Below are 21,366 nucleotides of genomic sequence, written 5' to 3'. Positions count from 1 at the left end.
CGGACCCTGGGTGGCTGTGGGTATGCCAGCCTGGTGACGGGACCACCAGTTGCCTCGCCCCAGTCCAGCTGCACCCACGGGAGGAAACAGCCACAGAGGGAAGGAAGCAGAAGTACCTCCCCGTGCCACTCCTCCCCTCCTCCGGAGAGCCCCGGAGCGCTCCGGAGCACAGCATGCACCAGGCTGCGAGGGTTATTGCCTGGAAAGCTTCTCACTGGTCTCTACGTGCCAAGCCCACATGCTGCCTTGCTGCGGACCATGGCCTCTACCCTGGAGAAGTTCATTCATTCTCTGGACCCCAGAGCCCTTCCCAGGGTCCTCGAAATCCAGTCAGGCGTCTATTTCCAAGGTGAGCATCGAGTGCTTTCTGTTAGGGCTTTGCAAGTCTTTATTTGACGTCAGGCTCCCCCTTCTGACGAGAATGTGTGGGAGGCAGAGGGAAGATGCTGATGGAGTTGTCTCTTAGCAGTTTCCCAGTTTTCAGTTTGAAGAATGAGTGTTTGATCAATGGCTTTGAAAACGTCTTTGGTAGGGTGTGCATTTGGTCTTCTCACTGGTAGTGAAGAAGAAAATGTAATTAGTCCTCATTGTATGCTGGAAAGAGTAGTGGAACGAGCTATGAATTTGCTTTGCTCTTACACAGAGCCATCAGCAACAACAAATCACTTCACAAAATTTATTTGATTAAAGCCAGCTTGCACTTCTAGGGCTGCCATGGAGGGGTGCTCTCTGGCTCAGGCAGTCTGGAAAGTAACCGTGAGAGGCCATAAGGTTATTCTCAAGTTCTGTCCTGCATTTGAAGATACTTCACGTGGTGCAATAATACAAAGTGGTGGGTATGAGCAACACAGGTGAAATATTTTACTGGGTTTTCCTGCTGCAGATCTTTTTTGTGATGTTTTTAGTGCTGGGCTCTGCTTGCACACAAAACACAGTGGAAAGGTGAGGCTTGCATTGGAAGGAAAAATCCTTCTCTTGGTCAGGGCATGGGCTTTGTTCCACGACAGTGAAAACATCATGTCAAGCTCATGTATCAGTCTAGGAAAAGAAAATTACCTCCATACCACCGCAAGGGAAAACTTGGGCTCCAGCTAAAGAAAACAGAGAGGGTTTTGTGACATGAGCTGAAGTCTGAGGAGACAGGAGGTGGCCATGGAATGCCTGAGCAGCAATCAGTAGCTGTGGCTGGAGTGGGTGATTATTCCCTCTATGAGAACAGCCTCTTGGGGCAGAAAGAAAATGGAAAAGAGCATACTGAATCTGTGATGGTAGTGTACTGTCCGTCTTGCAAGTGATCCTGCTTGCCCATCCTGGCTGCTCTGGAAGCTGCCTAGGACGCGTGAATAGTACTGATATACAAAAAGGCATTCTGGAAAATAAACATCGCTAAAAGTACCAGAAACTTTTTGAAAATACACTTTTTCTGACCTTTGCTATATGGCCTGTTCAAGTTTTATGTTTTAAACTGGTCTGACTGCTGGGACTGAACTAAATTCCTGACAAGGAAGCTACTACCTAGGTGGTGAAGAGTGGAATTGAAATCAAAAAAGGGAAGATCACATCCTTAAGTTGGAGTAGCCACTATATTTGTCTCTTTTCACACAACTAAGAAACATAAGTGATACAAAACCAAATTGTATATATACGTACATGTATGTACCTGTACATATGTACATGTACATGTATAGGTATTATATGTGTACACATGTGAGATGTATATATATATGTATGTACAAAATGCTGTGATAAAATTATGGTAGCCCAGCTGTCTGCATGTTTCTCAGTTCTAGCCTACTGCTGTTGGATGGTAAAATTCATATCAGTACATCTTTGTAGCTGGGATATTTCAGTTTGTGCTTCCACATACTGTGTAAATCCTTCCACATGAGGAGGAAAAACCAGTGGCAACTTAGCCCACAGACCATTCTGCAGCTGTGTCCTCACATGTGAGACAAAAGGCTATTGGCTGACTATAATAAAAGAGCCTGTACAGCATTGGGAGGGGATGCTATGTACTCTAAAGACGCAGGAAGACTTGCATTAGAAAGTGTGCTGCTCTGATGCTTTTTTTGGGTCTTCAGCAGCCCCACCTCTTCCTGTCCTCTGCTCCTGATGGCTTTTCAGCTGTGCTCATACATGTTCCACCAGCAGAGTAGATGAAGCATTAGTGTAGGTGCATGTGCCTCTTGCTTAAAACAATATGTAAGACTGATACAGACATTCTGCTTGGCTCCTTCCCCTCACAGTCAACATATTTCAAGAATACTTGTAAGTACCTAGAACTCCAATATCCCGTAGCACACTTGTGTTGGTTCCTTTTCTTCCTTGCTTCAGAGGAAGTTTGAGATGCTCGAGACACTTGGTACCTGATAGGCATGCAGGATCTAGGGCTACAAAAGATCTTCTCAGGCCAGACCCTCTCTTAGGGGGTCTTTGCTCCTTTCTGTACCTGGCAGCAGGGGTGAACACGCTGTTCTGTGATTGCATTGTGATTTATGTTGCATTTTCTGGAGCAAGAGTAGTGCTTCAAAGAGAGTCTGAAGTCACTCCTGTTATATTGCTAAACAGGAGAATGAAGCACTTCAAGTTTCCATTAGGGCAACCATTCTCCAGTCTTTCCTCAGGCAGATCCTCCCACCCCCGCTACAACCATTTTGATCTCTCTTACCCCATGCAGTTCACCAGCAATCACAGTGTGGGTAATGGCAGGTCCATCAGCAGCAAATATGGATTTATTACTCTGGTTGCAGGGACCAAATCTGAGCATTTGTGCACTGATTGTAGTAGCTCCCAAAGGGCTACACAGTCAGCCTGGTCAGCTGAGTGGTTTTATAGAGTGGGATTTCCCGACTCTGTAATCATTCTCAGCATAGCAGGCTGATAGTAAAGGAGAAGATCTATTTCTAAAGCATTACATATGGTTGTTTGATAAATAACAAGGCATAATTATTTTCCTGTGGAAGAATTTAAAATAGCAATAATTTATATATATGTAAATGTTAATGTATATTCTCTCGACAACCCCTGAAAAAAAAGGCAAAGTTTCTTAATGTCAGCTTAACCAGGTACACAGAATGGCTAATGGAGTAAATAGTAGTCTACTAAATCCATTAGAGCTGTAACATCAAAGTTGTAGCAGCCAACCAAAGAAGGCTACCAGCAAGCTATGTGGTAAGAAGACAGCAAAGTGTAATTCATTTACAGTTCTATAGTGCCTTGTGTGCTGTAGGGATTAAACTCTCCATTTACTCTATCTGTAAGCAGTGTTTGTCACGCACTACACTTAGGTCTAATGATTTTACAAATTGCACATTAGCCTTGTGGTTCTTGACAGATTTTCAGGTCCTCTGAAAGCATGAAGAAAGCATAGTGTTTTGTAGAGATGAATGTATCTTTTTCCATGTGGTAAGGTACTTTTCTTAAAAACTACAAAGTCAGGATCCAGGAAAAGAGTGCGAATTTGCTTGCCTTGGGCAAGGTAGCATCTCTGAAAGAATCCATTCTGCCTTTTATATCCCTGTTATACCAAATATAATCTAGGTCTCTGCTTTCGGACCCAAATGCCTGCTACCATTCCTGATGGGGAGTAAGTAGAAAACATATACTGTGTGCACTCATTCTACCATTAGTCACTTTACTAGCCTATAAAAAATTATGTTCCTGCTGATAGTAGTGGAATGTTATGTATTTAACTTTAGTTCTCCAAACTGCAAATGGGCAGGACTTTATAGACTGCTTCCATCCCAAAAACTTTCAGCTAGAAAAGCTATGGGCAACTTTTGCTGTTGGTAGTGAATACTATGAACTAGACACCTTTCTGAGGAAGTTCTGTTTCTGTTCACATCTCTGTTCCTGGCCTGAAGCAGGGGGAGGGTTTTCCTTGGGATGATATCAGTGGTTTTCATGCTGCACCTGGACCTTGGGGTTGTTTGAAACATTACCAGTTTGCCTCTAGGCATGACACCAAGGTCTGAGGAGGTTGTTCATACGACTCCTTTGCCTCCAGCCGTGTGTGTGTGTGCGCGTGGTCAGAGCCCCAACCTGCAGTCATCAGCTACCACTGTCCAACACTACGCAGAGTCAGGAACATGAGGTATTAGTAATAGCCCTGAATTCTTCTGAAGTGCTTTTCATTCATCATACTCAAAAAACCATACAGAAGTAGAGAAATTACTGTCATCCCTGATTTGAAAACAGAAAAACCCCAGTGAAAGGAGATGGTAGTTCTGAAAATTCCAGGGATGCCTGTCGGGACAGTTATTTTGGACTCTGCAGTCATAATGTCATTGCTGCGGAAACTGGACTGTAGTGTTGAATCTCTGAAGGGAATAGGAAAGCTGATTATAAAATGAGAGCAAGTCTGCCAGATACAAATAACTTAGTAATCAGCACTGATTAGAAAGAACTACAGTGCAGACTGAAGTACATGACAATTTAATAGCTCATTAAAATATGTTATTAAAAAAATTAAACTGCTGAAACTCCATTGGGAACTGATTTGATTGATCAACTATCTTTCTTTGAACATTTTTGTAAATATTGATACTTAGTGAGGTAAGTACTGTCTGACCACTGATTTTTACAGAAAGCATGCAAGTGTGGGCTTTCATCTTCATGTTGCAAAAATTATGTCTGTTTTAATACTGATATAATTATTTTATGGGTAATTGAATTTAATATTCTTCAGGCTTAATTTAACCAGTGGCAGAACAGTAAAAAGTGTCAAACTTTAATTGTGAAAAATGTAGAGCTGCTCAAGGCACCTATTCTGTTTGTGTTTCCTGTCATTAGCCCACCCACAGCCTTCCCATTCTTGCTCCATCTAAACAGAAACCCCACATTGGCTCTTTTTTATTCCCGTAAACTAAATACACACATCAGTGATGGTATTCTCCCATTCCCCCAGGGACTGGGAATTTCCAGAGTGCAGGGAGAATTGGTTGCTCCACTCTGCAGCTCAGCTGTGTGAAAGCAGCATGTGTGTTGTCTAAATTGCAGTTCCAGGACGTCCTCTCTTTTCAATGGACCTGTGAAACAGATTGGGAAACCCTATGCTTCCTGCTCTTTCTCTGAGGAGAAGCCAGCAGCCTCTTCCTCTGCAGGCTGGGTGTGCAGTGAAGCAGCATGCTGTAGCTGTGGTGCTCCGCTCTCTGGGGTTCTGGAAAGTGCCAGGTCTCTCTGTAGGGGGAGAAAATGTTGGGAAGAGGCAGTCGTGGGGTCACATATACATCCTTGGTTAGTGTCCTTCCAGACCTAAGGGATCTAAAGATTCTCAGTATTGCCAGGTGAGGATCCGTCCTCTGTGCAGCTACTTCACACTCTCTGACAGCTGCATGAGAGGCAATGCCAGACAAAACCCTTTGAGATTTTCTCCTTCTTTGCTGCATGTGAATAGTTCCATTTCAGAAGTCACTTTGGTGAACTATGAAGAATACGAACGTGCTTAGGCTCACGGTTCCTCTTGCTGACTGTGTATCCACACTTGCTCTCTATCTCTGCAGTTTCAATTTCACTCTCTCTGCTTCTGTGACTGGGAAACAACACCTTTCCAGCATGCACTTCTGCAAGCCTTTCAGGGGAGTGATCAGTTCTGCTGGCCATCAACAGGGTGCTGGGACCCATCGCAAAAAGTCTTCTTAACCCTGTAGCTAGGCAAACTGAACATAAGGGGAATCCTTGTCTATCAAGTCTCAGCTGCCTCAAGTCCTAATTTAGACAAGAAATCACTCTCAGCACTAACATAAATTGATCATGTACAATAGAATGTTTTTTTTACTGTTTCTAAGTCAACCTAGAGGGAACAAATCCTGCTCCCCTGTCAAGTGTGATAAGCTGATGAGTTGATGAAGGCTAGGATATGCAGTCTGTAATGTGTATGAATAAAACAAGCAAGCTGCCTCTTCAGGATTAATAACGCTGCTTTTTCTTATAAAAAGCAACATGATAATTTAAAATAGAGGCTAAAGCATGGACAGGTTTGATGAAGATAAGCATTTTGTTTCTTAGAGGTGGAGTATCATTAAAAATGACCTGTACATTTACAGGGTGGACTCTCAGTTGCACATGGAATCAGTGAAATTTGTGGTACAGTGTTTGCACTTACTAATTTGTCTCATTTTTTTAACAGAGATAGAAGTCAAACCATCTGTAAAAATGGAAGGATGTTTTCCCTTGAACACAGTTGTTTCCATTCCTCTTGATTGAGCAATTACGAGCAAGAGCCCTAGGTACAGCCAGCGTAACAGATAGTTTGGATTCTCTTTTGTGGTCAGTAGTCGGAGCATGCTGGTAAATTTTCTCTATTAATATGTACCACCGAAACTCTCCTGGTCTTGTTCAAGCTGCTTCAAAAGCAGGTTTTATTCCAAACAAGAGAGAAAATGTCCTTCAGTGAATGCAATGTGAGAACAAACCCTGACTCTTGTGGGTCGAATATTGGTCCCTTTATTCATGCTACTGCCCTCAATGGGATGACTCATTCAGACACAGTGAGAAAAATCTGCGTAGCTTCACTCAGGGTGAAGCTGTTTCAAGGATTTCTTTTGTACGGATTTTCTTTCCATGACATTCAGTTTTGAGCCTCCCTGTTGATGACACAGGAGGTAGGCAGAATACTCAAATTGCCTTGTTTGTCTCAATGCAGGGGTCAACCCCTTGTCTTGGCTTGCCAAAGCTCCATCAGTGTGCTGGTTTCCTGTAGCAAAGGGGGCTCTGCAGCTGTCATTGCACTTGAGCCTCCAAAGGATGTAAGGAGGAGGTCTGCAGCAGGATCTGTTTCCCTTCCTATGAGCCTATAAAAAGCCTATAAAAATATCAAGACAATTTTCACAAACTCATCCTCTGGGAAGATGATGGGACAACTATATTAAATGCATTGGAGGGAAGATCCTACGATAAACATCCTTTGATACACAAGCTCATGACTCCACACTGTTTGAGTTACAGGTCTTTAGTGGGGTAATTTTTCCTGCAAGTACCAGATGATCTTTCCATGAAGGAACGTGGCATTTGCCCAGGTCCGCTGTTTCTGGTTAGCTCTCTTGGACACACTGTAATGGCACAAGGGGAAACGTGCTGTGATATCAGTAGGGGAAGATGCTTAAACGTGTTTCCAGTTCTGGCTTACACCTGTAAAGTGCTCAACCCTCTGACCTGATCCTGCAACTTAATCTTAATCCTAGTCCAACAAAACATAGTTTTTCTGTTAAACATACACGTCAATAAACATACTTTAATTCCAAGTTTTTCTGCAAAGAAAATTAATAAAATAAAATTAAATAAATCATGAACAGTTAAAGCAGTGACTGATGCTGTTCAAATGCAGATTCAGGAATTCTCCTCATTGCAACAGTATTTTCAACTCATGTGCGTAAACGCAAATAAAAGGTCAAAGAAATTGCTTTGTGAGCTGTGGTTTCCCTTACTCTTTCCATTATAGTGGATGCTGCACACAGTAAAGCTCCACTGCCACATGCAGAGCATGAGTCCTCTGGATAGATGAAAATAATAAGAAAGTATTTATTAAAAAAGAAGGGCCATAAACCTATCAGGAAAGGAATAAATCAGAAACTGCTGAAGTAATTTTTTTAAAAAGTTCTTTATGATTGAAATGACTTAAAGCATTTGACATTTAAAGTTTGACATTATATGGCAAAAGATAAATCTTACAACTTTTGTTTTTTGACGGTTTCATGCTGGCAAAAATCAGACCCTTTGCAGCCTAAGAAGGCATGATCAAGATAAGATGCATCTTTGCATAGAACCTTTTGAAAGATTTGTGTCCCACACGGACCAAACCTGAAGGTTTTTATTGCATGGAACATGTTAAAAGAGAGAAGAGCTATTAGAAAGCCCAGTAAGTTGCTCTGTCACTTCACAAAGGGTCTTCCACTCAAATTCACACTGCCTTCATGACTGCTGCTATCCTTGGGCCTCTGGAGTACCATGTGGGCACGGGAGAGCGGGGCTCACCCACTCTTCTTGGGGGCGCCTTCTGAGGATAGGAAGGGAAGGGTGGATAAAAGCAATACTTTATACTATTTGCAGCCACTCTCACAGCCTGGAGTTAGAGAGAAGCTGGGGCATGCTTCCTTCTTTGCCTGAGTTGTACATATGCTTTTCAGCCTCTTCCCTGCAAGATGGTAGTTTATTTTAGCTTAGTGGGGAAAATCCAGCATGCTGATGAGCATCTTTGATACTCAAGAGGTAATGTCACTGGAAAAAAGAAAAAACCAACTAACTCACCATCAGGAATTGTTTACTTTTCCTCTGCTTAATCGGAGTATAAAATTAGTAAAATTATTAAGCAAAAGTCTTCTCCCCACAACTTTAAAATAGATTTCTTTTCTTGCCATAGAGCATAGCCTCTGAACAATTTGCTAGCTCTCAAATAATGCCCATAAAGAATGATATCTTTTTTATTGACACTAATTATAAATATATTATGCCCTTCATATTACTTTGGGAGCCTGCAGCAGCCTTAATAAAACTGTGATTTCAGCTGAGCTATGTCGTAGGGGAAAGCAGGCTATTGTAATTCTGGCTGAGTGGCTGCAACAGGAGATTGAGCCTTCATGTGAAAGCAGAACCATTTCACCAGCCCCTGAAACAGTCACCTCTGATCGGGAGAGACAGCACCCATATGGGCAACTGATGACAACTTAATAGTGGAGAAAGGAGCCCTGGGAAAAGGACATGGGGACAAAGTTCTACTCTTTCAGGAGATGTAGGGAGATCTTTCATCTCCCTGCTAAGCAGCCAGGTTCTCAGTTCTTTGGATCTTCTTTCAAAGACTGCTCAGCCTGCCAGCTGCAATGAATTCAGTAAGTGCTACTGAGAGATGAAAGGGAGAATTTTTTCCTTCAAGGATTCAAACTCATGGGACTAGGGAGTCAATGCCTAGTGTTAGGCCTCCAAAGTTATTGGATTTTGTTAAGAATAAAAGCTTGATCTTTGTTTAAAAAAAAAAAAAAAAGAAAAAAGGAAAAAAAAAAAAGAACAGGATACTTGGAAGTGCTTAGCAGCACCCTGTAGCAGACAGACGGTGAGACTGGGAGTCAGCCAGCCTGGACTTGAGCTTTAGCCCTGCTGAATAATCCTCTGTGCCACCTTAGTCAAGCCTTTTGTTTTGCCTACATTGCTCTCCCTGGCCCTCCATGCTAAACTGCCCAGAGGTATGTGATGAAAGGGAGTTACATCCGAGTGGTGTATTGTTGCTGTTTAGTCATAGGCCTGATTTTGAGCCACACTTCCAATCAGCATCACTGAAGCATTCACCGAGTGGAGCTCTAAGCTGCTGGGAAGAAAAAGGGACGTATTGCTGGCATATTTTACTCTTTTACATAGTATTATAAAGTATTTTTCTCAGTGGTACTGTCACGTGTCCTGACATGAAGAATGACATTCTCCATCTCAGGCATTCACTATATTTATATTTTATATTGTTGTTTTTAATACAAAAATACTCTTCTTGTTCCTATAATGAGAAATAAATCAAATAAAGGGCTCATATTAGGGAGGATGGTGGTGTGGCTGCTTAACATTTTAGGAAAGATAGAGGAAAAAGGTATTGAACCAGTTGTGGTGGTTGCTTTGATGTGATCACAGTGGTTGCTAACACAGATTGTCAACTAGAGATGAGTTTATGAAAGGGTATAAATGTGTTTTTTATTGAACAAAGCAACATTCCATAAAAGGTGATTTCAAAGGCAACAAGCTCTTTAATTACAGCCCTCAGGGGCATTGTTTGATCACTGTAAATAAGCTGCTTTATTCTGGGTTCTGCTAAAACGTTGGGAGTTTTTTTTTGGGTTATGATGCACACAACTTTCTCAAATCAAAAGATTCTGTTCTTTAGGTTACTTGATTTACATTTTCAAAGTGTTACATTTTCTTTGTGACTTGAGTGGGAAAAATGAAGTTACTGTTGTGCAACAACAAATAAATGTACTAAAAGGTCCATTTTAATTTTATTTTTCAAGATATTGTGTGAGGGTGTCCACGTCACACAGCTGAAGTAAAATCTTGCAGGGTAACACTGTAACACAGTGGGAATTTTCATAATGTTTTAAGATTAATTATGATGGCTTTCATAGGAGAAAGAACTTTTATTATCCCTTTTGAAAGCTGTGCAGTTTCCCTCTCTCCCTTTTATCAGCACAAATATTTGCTGGAAATGCCTAGGTAACATTTTTCTTGTCTGAGTATAATCTTCATTGTATTATTCCAGGCAAACTGGAAGGGCTAAAGGGCTTAGCAAGGGCTAAAATCAGGGCCAAAGCAATCCAGTTGCAGACAAATATGTAATTACTATCAATACTACTTGTGCAATTTCACCCCCAAAATCAAGTTTGTTCTCGTTTGGCTGGAAGATTTTAATTTTTTAATTTTTTTTTTTTTTTAATCCTGGTATCAATAAAAATGAGACTTCTGCTATCATGCTTTCAGTCTGTTAGCCATCATCCTCCCAACCTCTCACCCTCATAATCTTTCAACCTCCTGGCTTATTTGAAATAATGTGGTAAAGGCAGAGGTAATTAAACTCCAATAAGTTGTCCATGGAAATGATCATCTAGGTAGATATTTATCTACATACATATATACACATCTTTATATCTGTCTCTCCACTCATATATATGTTTTCCTACTGAAAAGCTGTTGAAGGTTGGTCTCTGACTTCCTTAATTGGATGGAAAATGGGGTGGCATACCTCCATTATTCATTGGTTATATGAGCTATTTATCCAACTTCTCTTCTGCAATGAAAGGTACTGTCCGATGGTGATGAGTTCTGGGATTCTTGGGCACTCTTCGCTTCTAATCTGCTAAAGCTTTCCTATCTTCTAGAAGACTTAAATCATCTTTCTTAGATACTTAATACCCTTTCTCTCCTTAATGATCCCCAAAAAAAAAATCTTATCTTTCTTCCTCTTTTTTTAATTCAAGAAGAGGTTCACTTTCACTGAAATTTTACAAAGCATTTTCTTTGCCAGGGTATTATGTACCCATGTTTATTTCTTTGATAGAACTACAGGCTTTCTTGATTTTAGTTTTCTTGGGGTTTTTAGTTTGTTTTCTTTTTTGTTTTTGTTTGGGTTTTTTTTAAATTTAAATTTAAAGCCATTACTTTTTTTGTTTAAGTTTTAATTTTCATCTCAATTTTTCCTAGAATGGATGCTCTTAGATCCATTTGTTTTCCACAGCAATGCTATGTTTCATTCTGATGAAATACCCTGAGATGTAAGGTGCTGCGGTAGCCCTGCTCATCAATTCTGTGCACAATCTTTTGTGGTTTGCAGTGTGGCATTTATAATCCATTTCTTTTTCTGAATGCATTATCTTGGCCCTTGATGTTTCAAGCAGAGCCTGCAGCTCCATGTAATGCTTTTTGTAGGCTCCAGCTTGTACTACATATACTTGTCTGCCTTAGGTACTTTCTCTCTTTTATGAGTGCAGATTTTCTTTCCTTGTGTATTTTACCCTTTTCTTGTGGTGTTTTAGATTATCTGCCATCTCTACAGTGCTAGGCCACCACTTACCCTGTTTTTCTCCTGATTTGCAAATTCTGATTGCTCTGTCAAAGGCTAATTTTTGTGTCATCGAATCATCTCTTTTTGAGTGTTTGGTAGAACGAGTCTCTCTTCATAGAATCATAGAAACCTAAAATGGTTTGGGTTGGAAGGGGTCCTTGAAGATCATCTTGTTCAAATCCCCTGCCATGGGGGGAGTTTAACTAAATGACGTGGCTCACAGCGCCATCCAACCTGGCCTTGAACATCTCCAGGGTTGGGGCATCCCCTGCTTCTCTGGGCAGCCTGTTCCAGTGCCTCACCACCCTCACAGTAATATCTAATAAATCTTCCTAGTATCTAATCTAAACCTACTCTCTTCCAGTTTGAACCCATTCTCTTCACAGAAAGCTTCTTATGGGTATTGCCCAACATTGATCCATGTTTTCACTTCCTTTCAAGCTCTGTTTATACTTTTTATTTTTCAGGACTTCTCAAAATCTGTCATAAAATTTGTGGCTCAGCTACTATGTCTCAGGAAAAGTACACCTGATAAAAGTAGTAAGTCCCTCAGAACTAGCCATACTCAGAAACAGAACCCTCCTCTGACTCCCCTCTTTATTTTTCAGTGGCACAACTCTGTTGCAGTTACAGACTGAAGTAGGGGTTAAATATTCCTCAATTGCACCACTTTTTTGAGAGCTTTAGCCCCTTAACTGCTCCATTTAGTGGATGAGGGAAAGGCTGTGGATGTTGTCTACCCAGACTTCAGTAAAGCCTTTGACACTGTCTCCCACAGCGTTGTCTTGGAGAAGCTGGCAGCCCATGACTTGGATATGTGCACTGTTCATTGGTTAAAAAACTGGCTGGATGGCCAAACCCACAGAGTTGTGGTAAATGAATGACAAGAAAGACCTTGAGGTGCTGGAGCATATCCAGAGTAGGGCAATGGAGTTGGTAAAGAGGCTTGAACATAAATCCTATGAGGAGTGACTGAGGAAGCTGAGGTTGTTTAGCCAGGAGAAAAGTCTCAGGGGAGACCTTATCACTCTCTAAAACTACCTGAAAGGAGGTTGTGGTGATGTGGGGGTCAGTCTCTTCCCACAGGTAACTAGCAAAAGGACAAGGGAAAATGGCTTCAAACTGTGCAGGGGAGGCTTGTGTTGGATATTAGGAAAAATTTATTCGCTGAAAGAGTAGTTAAGCATTGGAACAGGCTGCCCAGGGAAGTGGTGGAGTCACCATCCCTGGAGGTATTAAAAAAGTGAGTCGACATGGCACTTCGTAATTTGTATTAGTGGGCATGATGGTACTCAGTTGAAGGTTAGACTCGATGATGTTAGAGGTCTCTTCCAACCTTGATGATTCTATGACTCTTTGCCTCAGGGACAGTTCGAGCAGCTCTACTCCAGGTACCATGTTATTAGCAAACCAGCCGCAGCCAGTGAGGACACCGAACCTGTGTGGTTCAGTGCCTGTTCTGCCATGGAGGAGCACTGCCAGTGTGTGAGTGAACATCGAGGGATGACACTTGCGAGGGCTGTCTAGCAGAGATGAGAACAAATGTGCCCGAAGTCCCTAATTCGCCTGTGTAGTTGCTATCGTGTGTTAAAAGGCTTCTAGGAGCCTGGTTTCAAGTGAGGTAATATGGAGAAGCTGGGTCTAAGTCTGTGCTGAAGAAAAAAAATCTCTAGAAGCCATGAGCCCCCATTTTGAGTAGGTTTTCACAAATATTTGTTCAGAAGTGAAAATATTGGAATTCTTTGCTCATCTTTCCATGTTTCTGAAATGCAGAGCTCATCACGCTGGGTCCTCTGGGATTCCCTGTATCTAATAATATCTCATTTGCTTGTAATCTCTACTGTGGCTGATGTGAGGAGTGAGGTGGTTCAGCACAAAAGGAATATTACCCTCTTCACGGCTGCTCAATCTTTCTCTCCCTCTCACTCTTATATGAAATAAGTAATGCACTTTTCTGACTGTCATAAAATATCCTATAGAGCTCAGCTAAAGCAATGAGACCTATAATAATTCCTCATGTGTTTATTACAGCAGCAGCCAGCCTAGTGATGGGAGCTGTAGCAATATCCAGTGGAGACAGCTGAGTTAGTCTGTGTTGAATTGTTCAGGGACTGGAGAGAGTGCAAACAACTATGCACTATTTTTATGATAAGAATACTAGATTGTTCTTTTTCAGTTAAAAGACAGCAGCTTTCTTGTTCTTCTGCTGAGTAGCTGAATTGTTGAAAGCATGCATAAACAACATGTTTCTTCACCTGGCTCTGGCTGATGATTGTGTGGCATTTTAATCTAGAATATCTCTGTGTTAATCATCATCCTGGTGTGCAGCAGAAAGGCTGTAGCCTGCTGGGTGAGTTTAGAGCCTAAGTACAGCAGACCCCTTGAACCTATGTAGGTTTCTTAGCAAGAGAAACCAGGAGATATTGTCTCATCCAGCCTGTCAAAATCATCTGACAGATGGTTTTCTACTGTTTTTGTTTTGGTTTGGTTTGTTTGTTTTGGTGTTTGTGTGGGGTTTTGTTTGTTTGGTTTTGTTTTTTTTATTTTTTAAACTGAGATTCCATCTTCAAAGGGTTAGAAACCTACATCTTCTTCAGAGGAATATCTAGGGCACTGCTGGTGTCCATCTCAATTGTGAGACCATTGCACAAGCAAGTGATAGGTTCGCCTGGACACATGTTCACAACAGAGCACACTTAACCAGTTGCTCTCATTGCTCTCATTACTCTCACTCATTCTCCTGTTGTTTTGTGGTGCTCTACAGAGGCTTTGGGTTTAGGCTGAAATGAGAGTACGTTATGCTCAGGCTGGGCTCCCAGTGACTTCCAGTGAGACCAAGGTGATAGCCTAGGCTGTGTTTGAGTGTCGGAACTGTTCTTGAGGAAGATCAGTCAGCTAATAATTGTTTTTTTGATGTGACAGCTGGCAAAAGAAAAAAAATTATCTGCTTTTTTTCTTTTTCTCCTCTATCTCCACCAACTATAAGGGAAGCAGTGAAGTAAAGAGTGTTACTTTCTGTGGGAAGTGAGTTCTGCAGGCAATGGCAATATTTCAGTACAGGCCAACAATTATTGATTGCAACTACCTAGCCAAAGGTCAGGTTTTAAATATCTCTCATTGCCTGAGACCATTCTGGTTGCCTAGCTTGAAAAAAAAAAAAAAAAAAAGAAGATGACTTTGAACAAGATGCAAGAAGGAGCTTAAAGTGATTGTGAGAAGGAAAATCCGTCTTCTCAGAGGCGATAAAGAGAAGGGCAAAATTAACATTACAAACCCCTTGGGTAAGGGAGAAATGGAAATGAGAGAAAAAGTATTTTAAGTAGCAGAACAATGTTAGTAGGAGAGCAAATGAATACACTCACCAATACATTGGGAGTGGAAATGACAACAAGGTTTCTCACCACAAGGGAAATATAGTTAATTGATCCCATGCCTCAAAGCTTCTGCTAATCTCCTGCAGAGACCAAGAAGAATTTTTCTTCTGTACAACTTGGCTTTTGGTTATTCTTCTGCCCCTGCACCTGCTTCTGAAACAGCAAAGGTTTGACCACAGCTCAAATGGAGAGAGGAAGGCTGTTTTTTGCAGGGCAAGATGCAGTTGCAGGTTTTGCTGAGGAAGCGCTGAAATGCTTGGCTGGATTGCCTTGTTCCTATTCTCAAAGTTTTGAACATCACAGACAAAAAAGGAATTTTTTTGCTGCCAGGTCAGAATCAGTAGGGTTTTTTCAGCATGGGACAGGGGTTGATGTCTCCTGTCCTTTCCCTAGGCACTTTCTAGGGTCTGTGGGTTATCTTCCGCTGTAGTCTGTTGTTTCCTATGCCCTGTGCTGTCCAGAGGCACCTTGCCTGCCCGAGCTCCATTGACTGCTGATTTCAGGAGACAGCTCCTGACGATTCAGCCAGTCCTATGCTCTACCTCGTTACATTTTGGTCTCATGATTCAGAAATGTAGGTTCTTCAGACCTTGTTCTCCTTACGTGCATCTAATAATGGCGTACTTATAGAGCTGATACAGAGGTCACTGAAGTCACAAGATGGGTTTTCTCATGACCCTAAGGAAGAAAAGTAAAATTATGTCAATTATCAGAGGTAAGTATTATTTTATATAGTTTAAGTATTGTTTTTGCTTTCACTCAAGACTCTTGACAAAGTGAGAAAAAGCTGAATAAAGCTTTTCTTTCTTTTTGTATTTCTTTTCAGGCTCCATCTATGAGATGTTTGGAAATGAATGCTGCCTGTCAACAGGAGAAGTCATTAAAGTTATTGGCTTCAAAATTAATAAGCTCATAGCAACTATCTGTGAGAATAATGAAGTCAACCGGTTTTCAGCCAAAGTGGAATTACCACTAAATTTCCCTGGTATAGTATTTCATGCACACATGTTTTTGAGGAATTATAGTCCTGAGTAATCACCTTTGTTCATTTTATTGATTTGCTGTCTTGATTGATATTTGAGGTTGCAACTGCTGAGTTGGATACTGTCAAGGACACAGTTTTATCAGAAGATACAACACGCAATCAACTAATTTCTAAATTTCAACTCTTACAGTTCGTTTTCAAACCTGGATAGGAATGATTAATATTATAATATTTGGTAGTAACACTTTCTATACTTGGGGTCACTCAGTCTAAGAATTACAACAAAAATTTTCTTTTCATTTACTTCTGACTTTGCCAAACTTTGTCTGAGCTGAAATTTTCCTTGCTGTGTGCCCAAACGATAAGTTATTTACCATTACTACATATGTATTTTATTATTTTTGGATGTAAAATATTTTCAGTACTTTGTTACATTAGGCTTTTATTTTAATGATTTATTTTAATTCCAATGCCAGAGTGACTGTTCCATGCCTAGAAACAGGATTAGAGGGAAATGGATGTGTTTTTCTGCTTAAGAACTACTCTAACTTAATAATAACTCTAACTGTTCTACAGATAAATCCAAATGTAGTCATATTTTGGAGGGTGGACTTGAAATTTGGCATGTGGTACTGACTTGTTATTTGAAATATATTTTCCTCTGTCCATGTTGCCTTGTTAGGGAGAGCTGGTCAAGTACTGAACCCAGGGTACCTAGTTCATCACATGTTATATTTATTAATTCAATAATTTATTAATTATTTATTAATAATTTATTAATTGAATTCTGCTCTCATCTCAATTCCTCTACTGTTAGGGCCCAGCAGTGTTAAATAGGAAAGTGAATGGAGTGCAGAGGGAGAAGTGATGGACTGTGAGTATCCCATATGTGGAAAATAGAGGAGGCAGACTAGGTTGGGAAAATGATAGAAAAAGATTGGACCTCAGAGCAGAGCAGAAGGATCAAGACTTGCCATGCAAAGATCAGGGACTGGAGACAGAGGTGCAGGTGATTTCAGCAGCAGAGGAGTATCTCACCCACACACAAATATATAAGTAGGGCATTTCCTATGCTGGGAGTCTTGCAGGCAGCAGAGGTAATAAAAGCTGATTGAAGAGAGGAGATGAGCAGGCTGGAAAACAGCATAAGACCAGTGGAATATGGGAGGGAGTCTGTGTAGGTCTAGGAGAGACGTTATGAGACACCTGCAGGTAGGAAACACTGGGACAGAGCACACACAGGACACAGCAGACTTCAAGAGTCTGAGATCATGTCCAGGACTCACTTTGGCCTTCAGTCTAGCTAATGAACTGAATGAGACTACAGTTTGGGGGGGAGGGGGAGGGGGGGAGGGGAAGTAAACATTTAATTAGCGCTGTATTGTACTGCAAGCACATGGGAGGATAAATTGATGCTGCATGGGGAACATGATATGAGTGTTTCCTAGTGTTTGAGTGCTTGACTTAATAACCTCATTGATGCTCTAATGTCTTGCTGAGCATGTGAGTGTGTAAATGCAAGCATTTATAGGGTTTAGATTAGGACAGTGTTGAAACTGGTATGTGCTTTCTCTGCAGAGGGAGACAAGACACGCTTCTTGAAGCAAATATAATGTAAAAGTGCATGGGAATGCAATGTTTTATCTGGTTTCCATATAAAAATATCTTCTACCATGCCTTTATTTCAGATTTCTCTCTGAAATAGTTGCATATGTATCGTATTTGCCCCTCAAGTAGATGCTCAGTTTACTTTCATGTATTTCTTTCTCAGTGAATCAGAACCATTTGTATGACCACTTATCAAAAGACTTTTTCTGGAATGCCATTTTCAAGCACTAGTAGGACCCAAATGTAGGATCAAAGATGTTTTAATTCTCTGTGGCTGTCCAGAGATATTGAAATATGATTCTCCTGTGAACTCTCAAGATACTTGGTATTTTTCTTGAAATCCAGGCTTCCTTACTATTATTAAAATTTCTTCTATCTCTAAAATAGATATACCTATAGGAACTCATATTCTAAATCCTGATTGGCAGATGGGGTCGAATCCTAAAATATCCAACACAACAGAGGGATAAAAATAATCCTACATTTGTTAATGCTGAAACTCCTGATCTTTAGAACAGAATGACTTGTGATTTCATGTGCTTGAACCTGGTGAATCAGGTTTTGTTTGCATTCAAGTGATCAGTTTTACAACTTGGCATTTGGATGTTGTTGCCCTATTGAGCACATTTTCAAATTTGATTTAATCACTACAATTTGCATGCATAGTTATGAACTCTCACAACCAGTGTTCTAGAAAACTGTGTTATTTCCCCTGAAAAATAAATTCTGAGTTCGTTTTGCTGAAATTTATCATCATTACACTCCACGTGATGGGTATTGCTGAATAGCAGCACTGAAGAGGGGTATAATGACACTTCTTATTAGCCCAACAGGGAGCACCTCTTTCCTATTTCTCTCTTTATATATACTCTTATGTATTCAAGAGCTATTTGGTAAGATGTAAATTTGTCATTTCTCTAATTTAGTTCTTAGCTGAAGAACTATTCTGCTCTGCAGAGACAAGGTTTCCCAGTCTTTGCTTCTTCTTGACCTTTTTTCCTCTCCACTTTATTGCATGCACATGCTAAGTTCTGACTGAGACATTGCACATGAAACATGGCTTTTCCCTGTCTCCTGAACAAAGCACAGAACTGAATTGCAGATGATCTTTTTCACACTGCCATTGAACTTGATTCAATAAAAATATCCACAGGTCTTTAGGAGACTAACACTGTATCTACATTATACGTACAGTGCTCTCTTGCCAGTGTTGATGCAAAGAAATCTTTTGCTTTGGTACTATTTTCCTATTCCTCTGTCATGAGTTTTCATTTGTATGCAGTGGGCTCATGTATGCTTTCACCATGTTCATGCTGGCATAAATAAGCAATGCTCCTATTTAGGTTACTCTGAGGATAGCATCTCTGTGAGTGAAGAACTGGGCTCATTGGCTTTAAATGAACCTTACTCTTTGTCTTTCTGAACGTATTTACAGCCTGCAGAATTCCTTTTTTTTCTGCTCTAGCAAATCAGATCCTTGATAAAGGCCTAATCTGCCCTTTGCATTAGAGAAACCACTGCAACGGCAAGTTCACTATCAGTGTTACATTGTTTTATCCTCATTCTAATTTTTTCTTTTTCATGCCTCAGAGGGCCAGGTTATTCTTTCTGTGCTTATACATTGGGTAAAAAAAAAAAAAAAAAAAAAAAAAGAAGTCTGCTATTACTCTAGACACTTCAATGGCTACATCTAACCACATTTCGAACTGCAGTTTTCACTGCTAGCAAATTAGCAGACAGGTAATTTGCAGAACATCTGAACTGTGTGCCAGCGCAAATGATTACATTTCTTTCTGTTGTATTCCTTCTTCTGCAAAAATATTTCTGGACTGACCTCGTTCTTACGAGGTCCCTGGCTGTTGCTGCTGCTCGTTCCTGTGTGGTCTGACACACTCTGCGAGTCATAAGACAGAAGACTCGTCCGTGACCGTGCAGCACATCTGTGAAAAAACAGGGATTAGGAACTAGGAGGCTCATCTGAACAAGAGATGATGTAGAGCTGGCCTTTGGAATACTATGGGGAGAGGAGAATGCTGGAGCAGAGGATTACCTTGGGGAACAGAAACTACTAGTCTGGGACAGGTGATCTTTCTGCTCTTCTTGCAGACTACCTGCTACTCTACTAGGAAAGCATAACTACTGATTTTCTCAGTTTTCTGTGGGGAAAAGAGAGTAAAAAAATACTCCTTTCCTTCAGGACTCTAATTAAGACCAAAAATGGGAAGTCAATAAGGCTGCAGTGTGGTACATTTTAACACTCTCAAACCGGTAAAAGAGAGCTGCATATACTGTTCTGTAAAAAGGTGGTAAAAATATCCTTCTATCAAAACAGGCTTTCCCATAGCACATTTAATCTTGTGATCCTCAGGCTATGTTTTCTCTCCCATACCAGTGAAAATAATTTTCTCAAATTCTCAAACTCTCTGTCAATCTGTATATCAATTAGTAAAACTTTTCTTGAAAATGATGGGCCGATTAGGTTTGGGTCTTATTAATTATAATGTTGTGGCTAAGCTGACACTTGACCTAGTGAAATTTCATTGGTACAGAGGCTTCGTGGAAAGGAACAGTTATATATTCCTGTAGTTATTTTATGTGTGCAACCAAACCATTGGGCATCAGTGCACTTTGTAGACCACATTATGTTTAGAAAGTAGATCTGTAGGAGCAGTAATGCCAGATCTTGATAAACCAGATGGACTTTTTTCGAGGTTTGCTATTTCCATCTGTTTTACCCCCTAATAGTCCACCAAGATCTCTTAGGAAAGTCTAAGTGAATTTGATTTATTCATTTTATGATTTATGAAAAAGTACAAAAATATTTTTGTTTGACCTCAAAATGTCTAAACTTTACTGTCTCAAACTTACCATATGTCTCCTTCTCCTGGAGATTCTGTGTTATCTTAGGTTTGGAAAACATTTGGTTTTGCAATTTGATTCATAATGATTTTAATAAGGTTCTGAATGGTTCCAGGTAACACTGTTTGGTTTTTTTGTGGTTTTGTTTTGTTTTTTACATATATATAGTTGCAAAGAGAGCATTTATAAGGTTTGATATCCTTTTTAAGGAATACAGTCTTAGGGAGACCCTGCTTCCATGCAGGCCCCTCAGTTGTATTGATTGTGGTCAGTAGTGAAGATCAGTAAGGGAAAATGTGTGGGAGGAAATAAGGGAATAGCTTATTTTTAACCAAAGCAATTTTTCAAACAATCCAACAATCAGGGAGGGTGTAAAGAAGGGAGTGAGTGTCTTCCCAAGATCCTGCAGCAACAGTGTGTTTTGGCAGCATCCCACCTTGCTGAGATTTAAGTATTTGTTGGGACATCTTGTACTTTTCTCACGTTCTGGTTCCCACAAGAAGGGAGTTGTGGCTAGTGTGGACCCAGTTACCACACTAAGTTGGCTGCAGGCAGTTGCACTTAAACCTTGCAGACTTGGCTTAAACTAACAACTCCTGAGATATGGAGCTGCCGTGAAAGAGTCTCTGGTGGTACCAACCAGCACTCCTTGATTCCCCATCCCATCCTTCCTCTGTAGGGTCCAGAGGAGCAAAAGTGTGGAGCAGCGTGGGTCCATAGGATTTTTGCTAGTTGGCTTCGGGAGATAAAGGGAGAAAAGGCACAGTATCTCCCAGGGATCTTGGCTTCTTTGTCATTGTACCTGCAGCTATTGTTTAAGTTGTGGTTGGCAAATTTGGCCTAACAATAACCTCCATGCTCAGTTATATTCACTCAGAAGCAAGTCTTTGTCAATGCTGTCTCAGGAAGCTGCACTGTAATTCCATGAGGCAGCATTCACAATGCTGCCACACCGTGTGAAGAAGACAGTTGAATCACACAGTTCAGCTAAGCCCTGCATTTTAGTCTTCTAA

General features: G+C 40.7%; 1 protein-coding gene across 2 annotated transcripts in view; it reads left to right on the top strand.

The window, feature by feature from the left end:
- Nucleotides 1-258: 258 nt before the first annotated feature.
- Nucleotides 259-21,366, top strand: part of THEMIS (thymocyte selection associated) — an 82,270-nt gene continuing 61,162 nt past the window's right edge. The window contains exons 1-2 of one of the 2 annotated variants that reach the window (XM_027880527.1): nt 259-349; nt 15,728-15,886. In XM_027880527.1, coding sequence (XP_027736328.1) covers nt 259-349; nt 15,728-15,886 — 250 coding nt within the window. Of the gene's footprint in view, nt 350-15,723; nt 15,887-21,366 lie in introns of those variants that run through there. The other variant, XM_027880528.1, reaches the window with a different exon arrangement.

The sequence above is a fragment of the Empidonax traillii genome, unplaced genomic scaffold (assembly GCF_003031625.1).
Source record: "Empidonax traillii isolate 1590-97213 ecotype Southwest subspecies unplaced genomic scaffold, ASM303162v1 scaffold72:size2462915, whole genome shotgun sequence".
NCBI classification, from domain to species: Eukaryota; Metazoa; Chordata; class Aves; order Passeriformes; family Tyrannidae; genus Empidonax; species Empidonax traillii.
The sequence above is the reverse complement of the archived record's forward strand: the minus strand, read 5'-3'. Positions and strand labels throughout refer to the sequence as shown.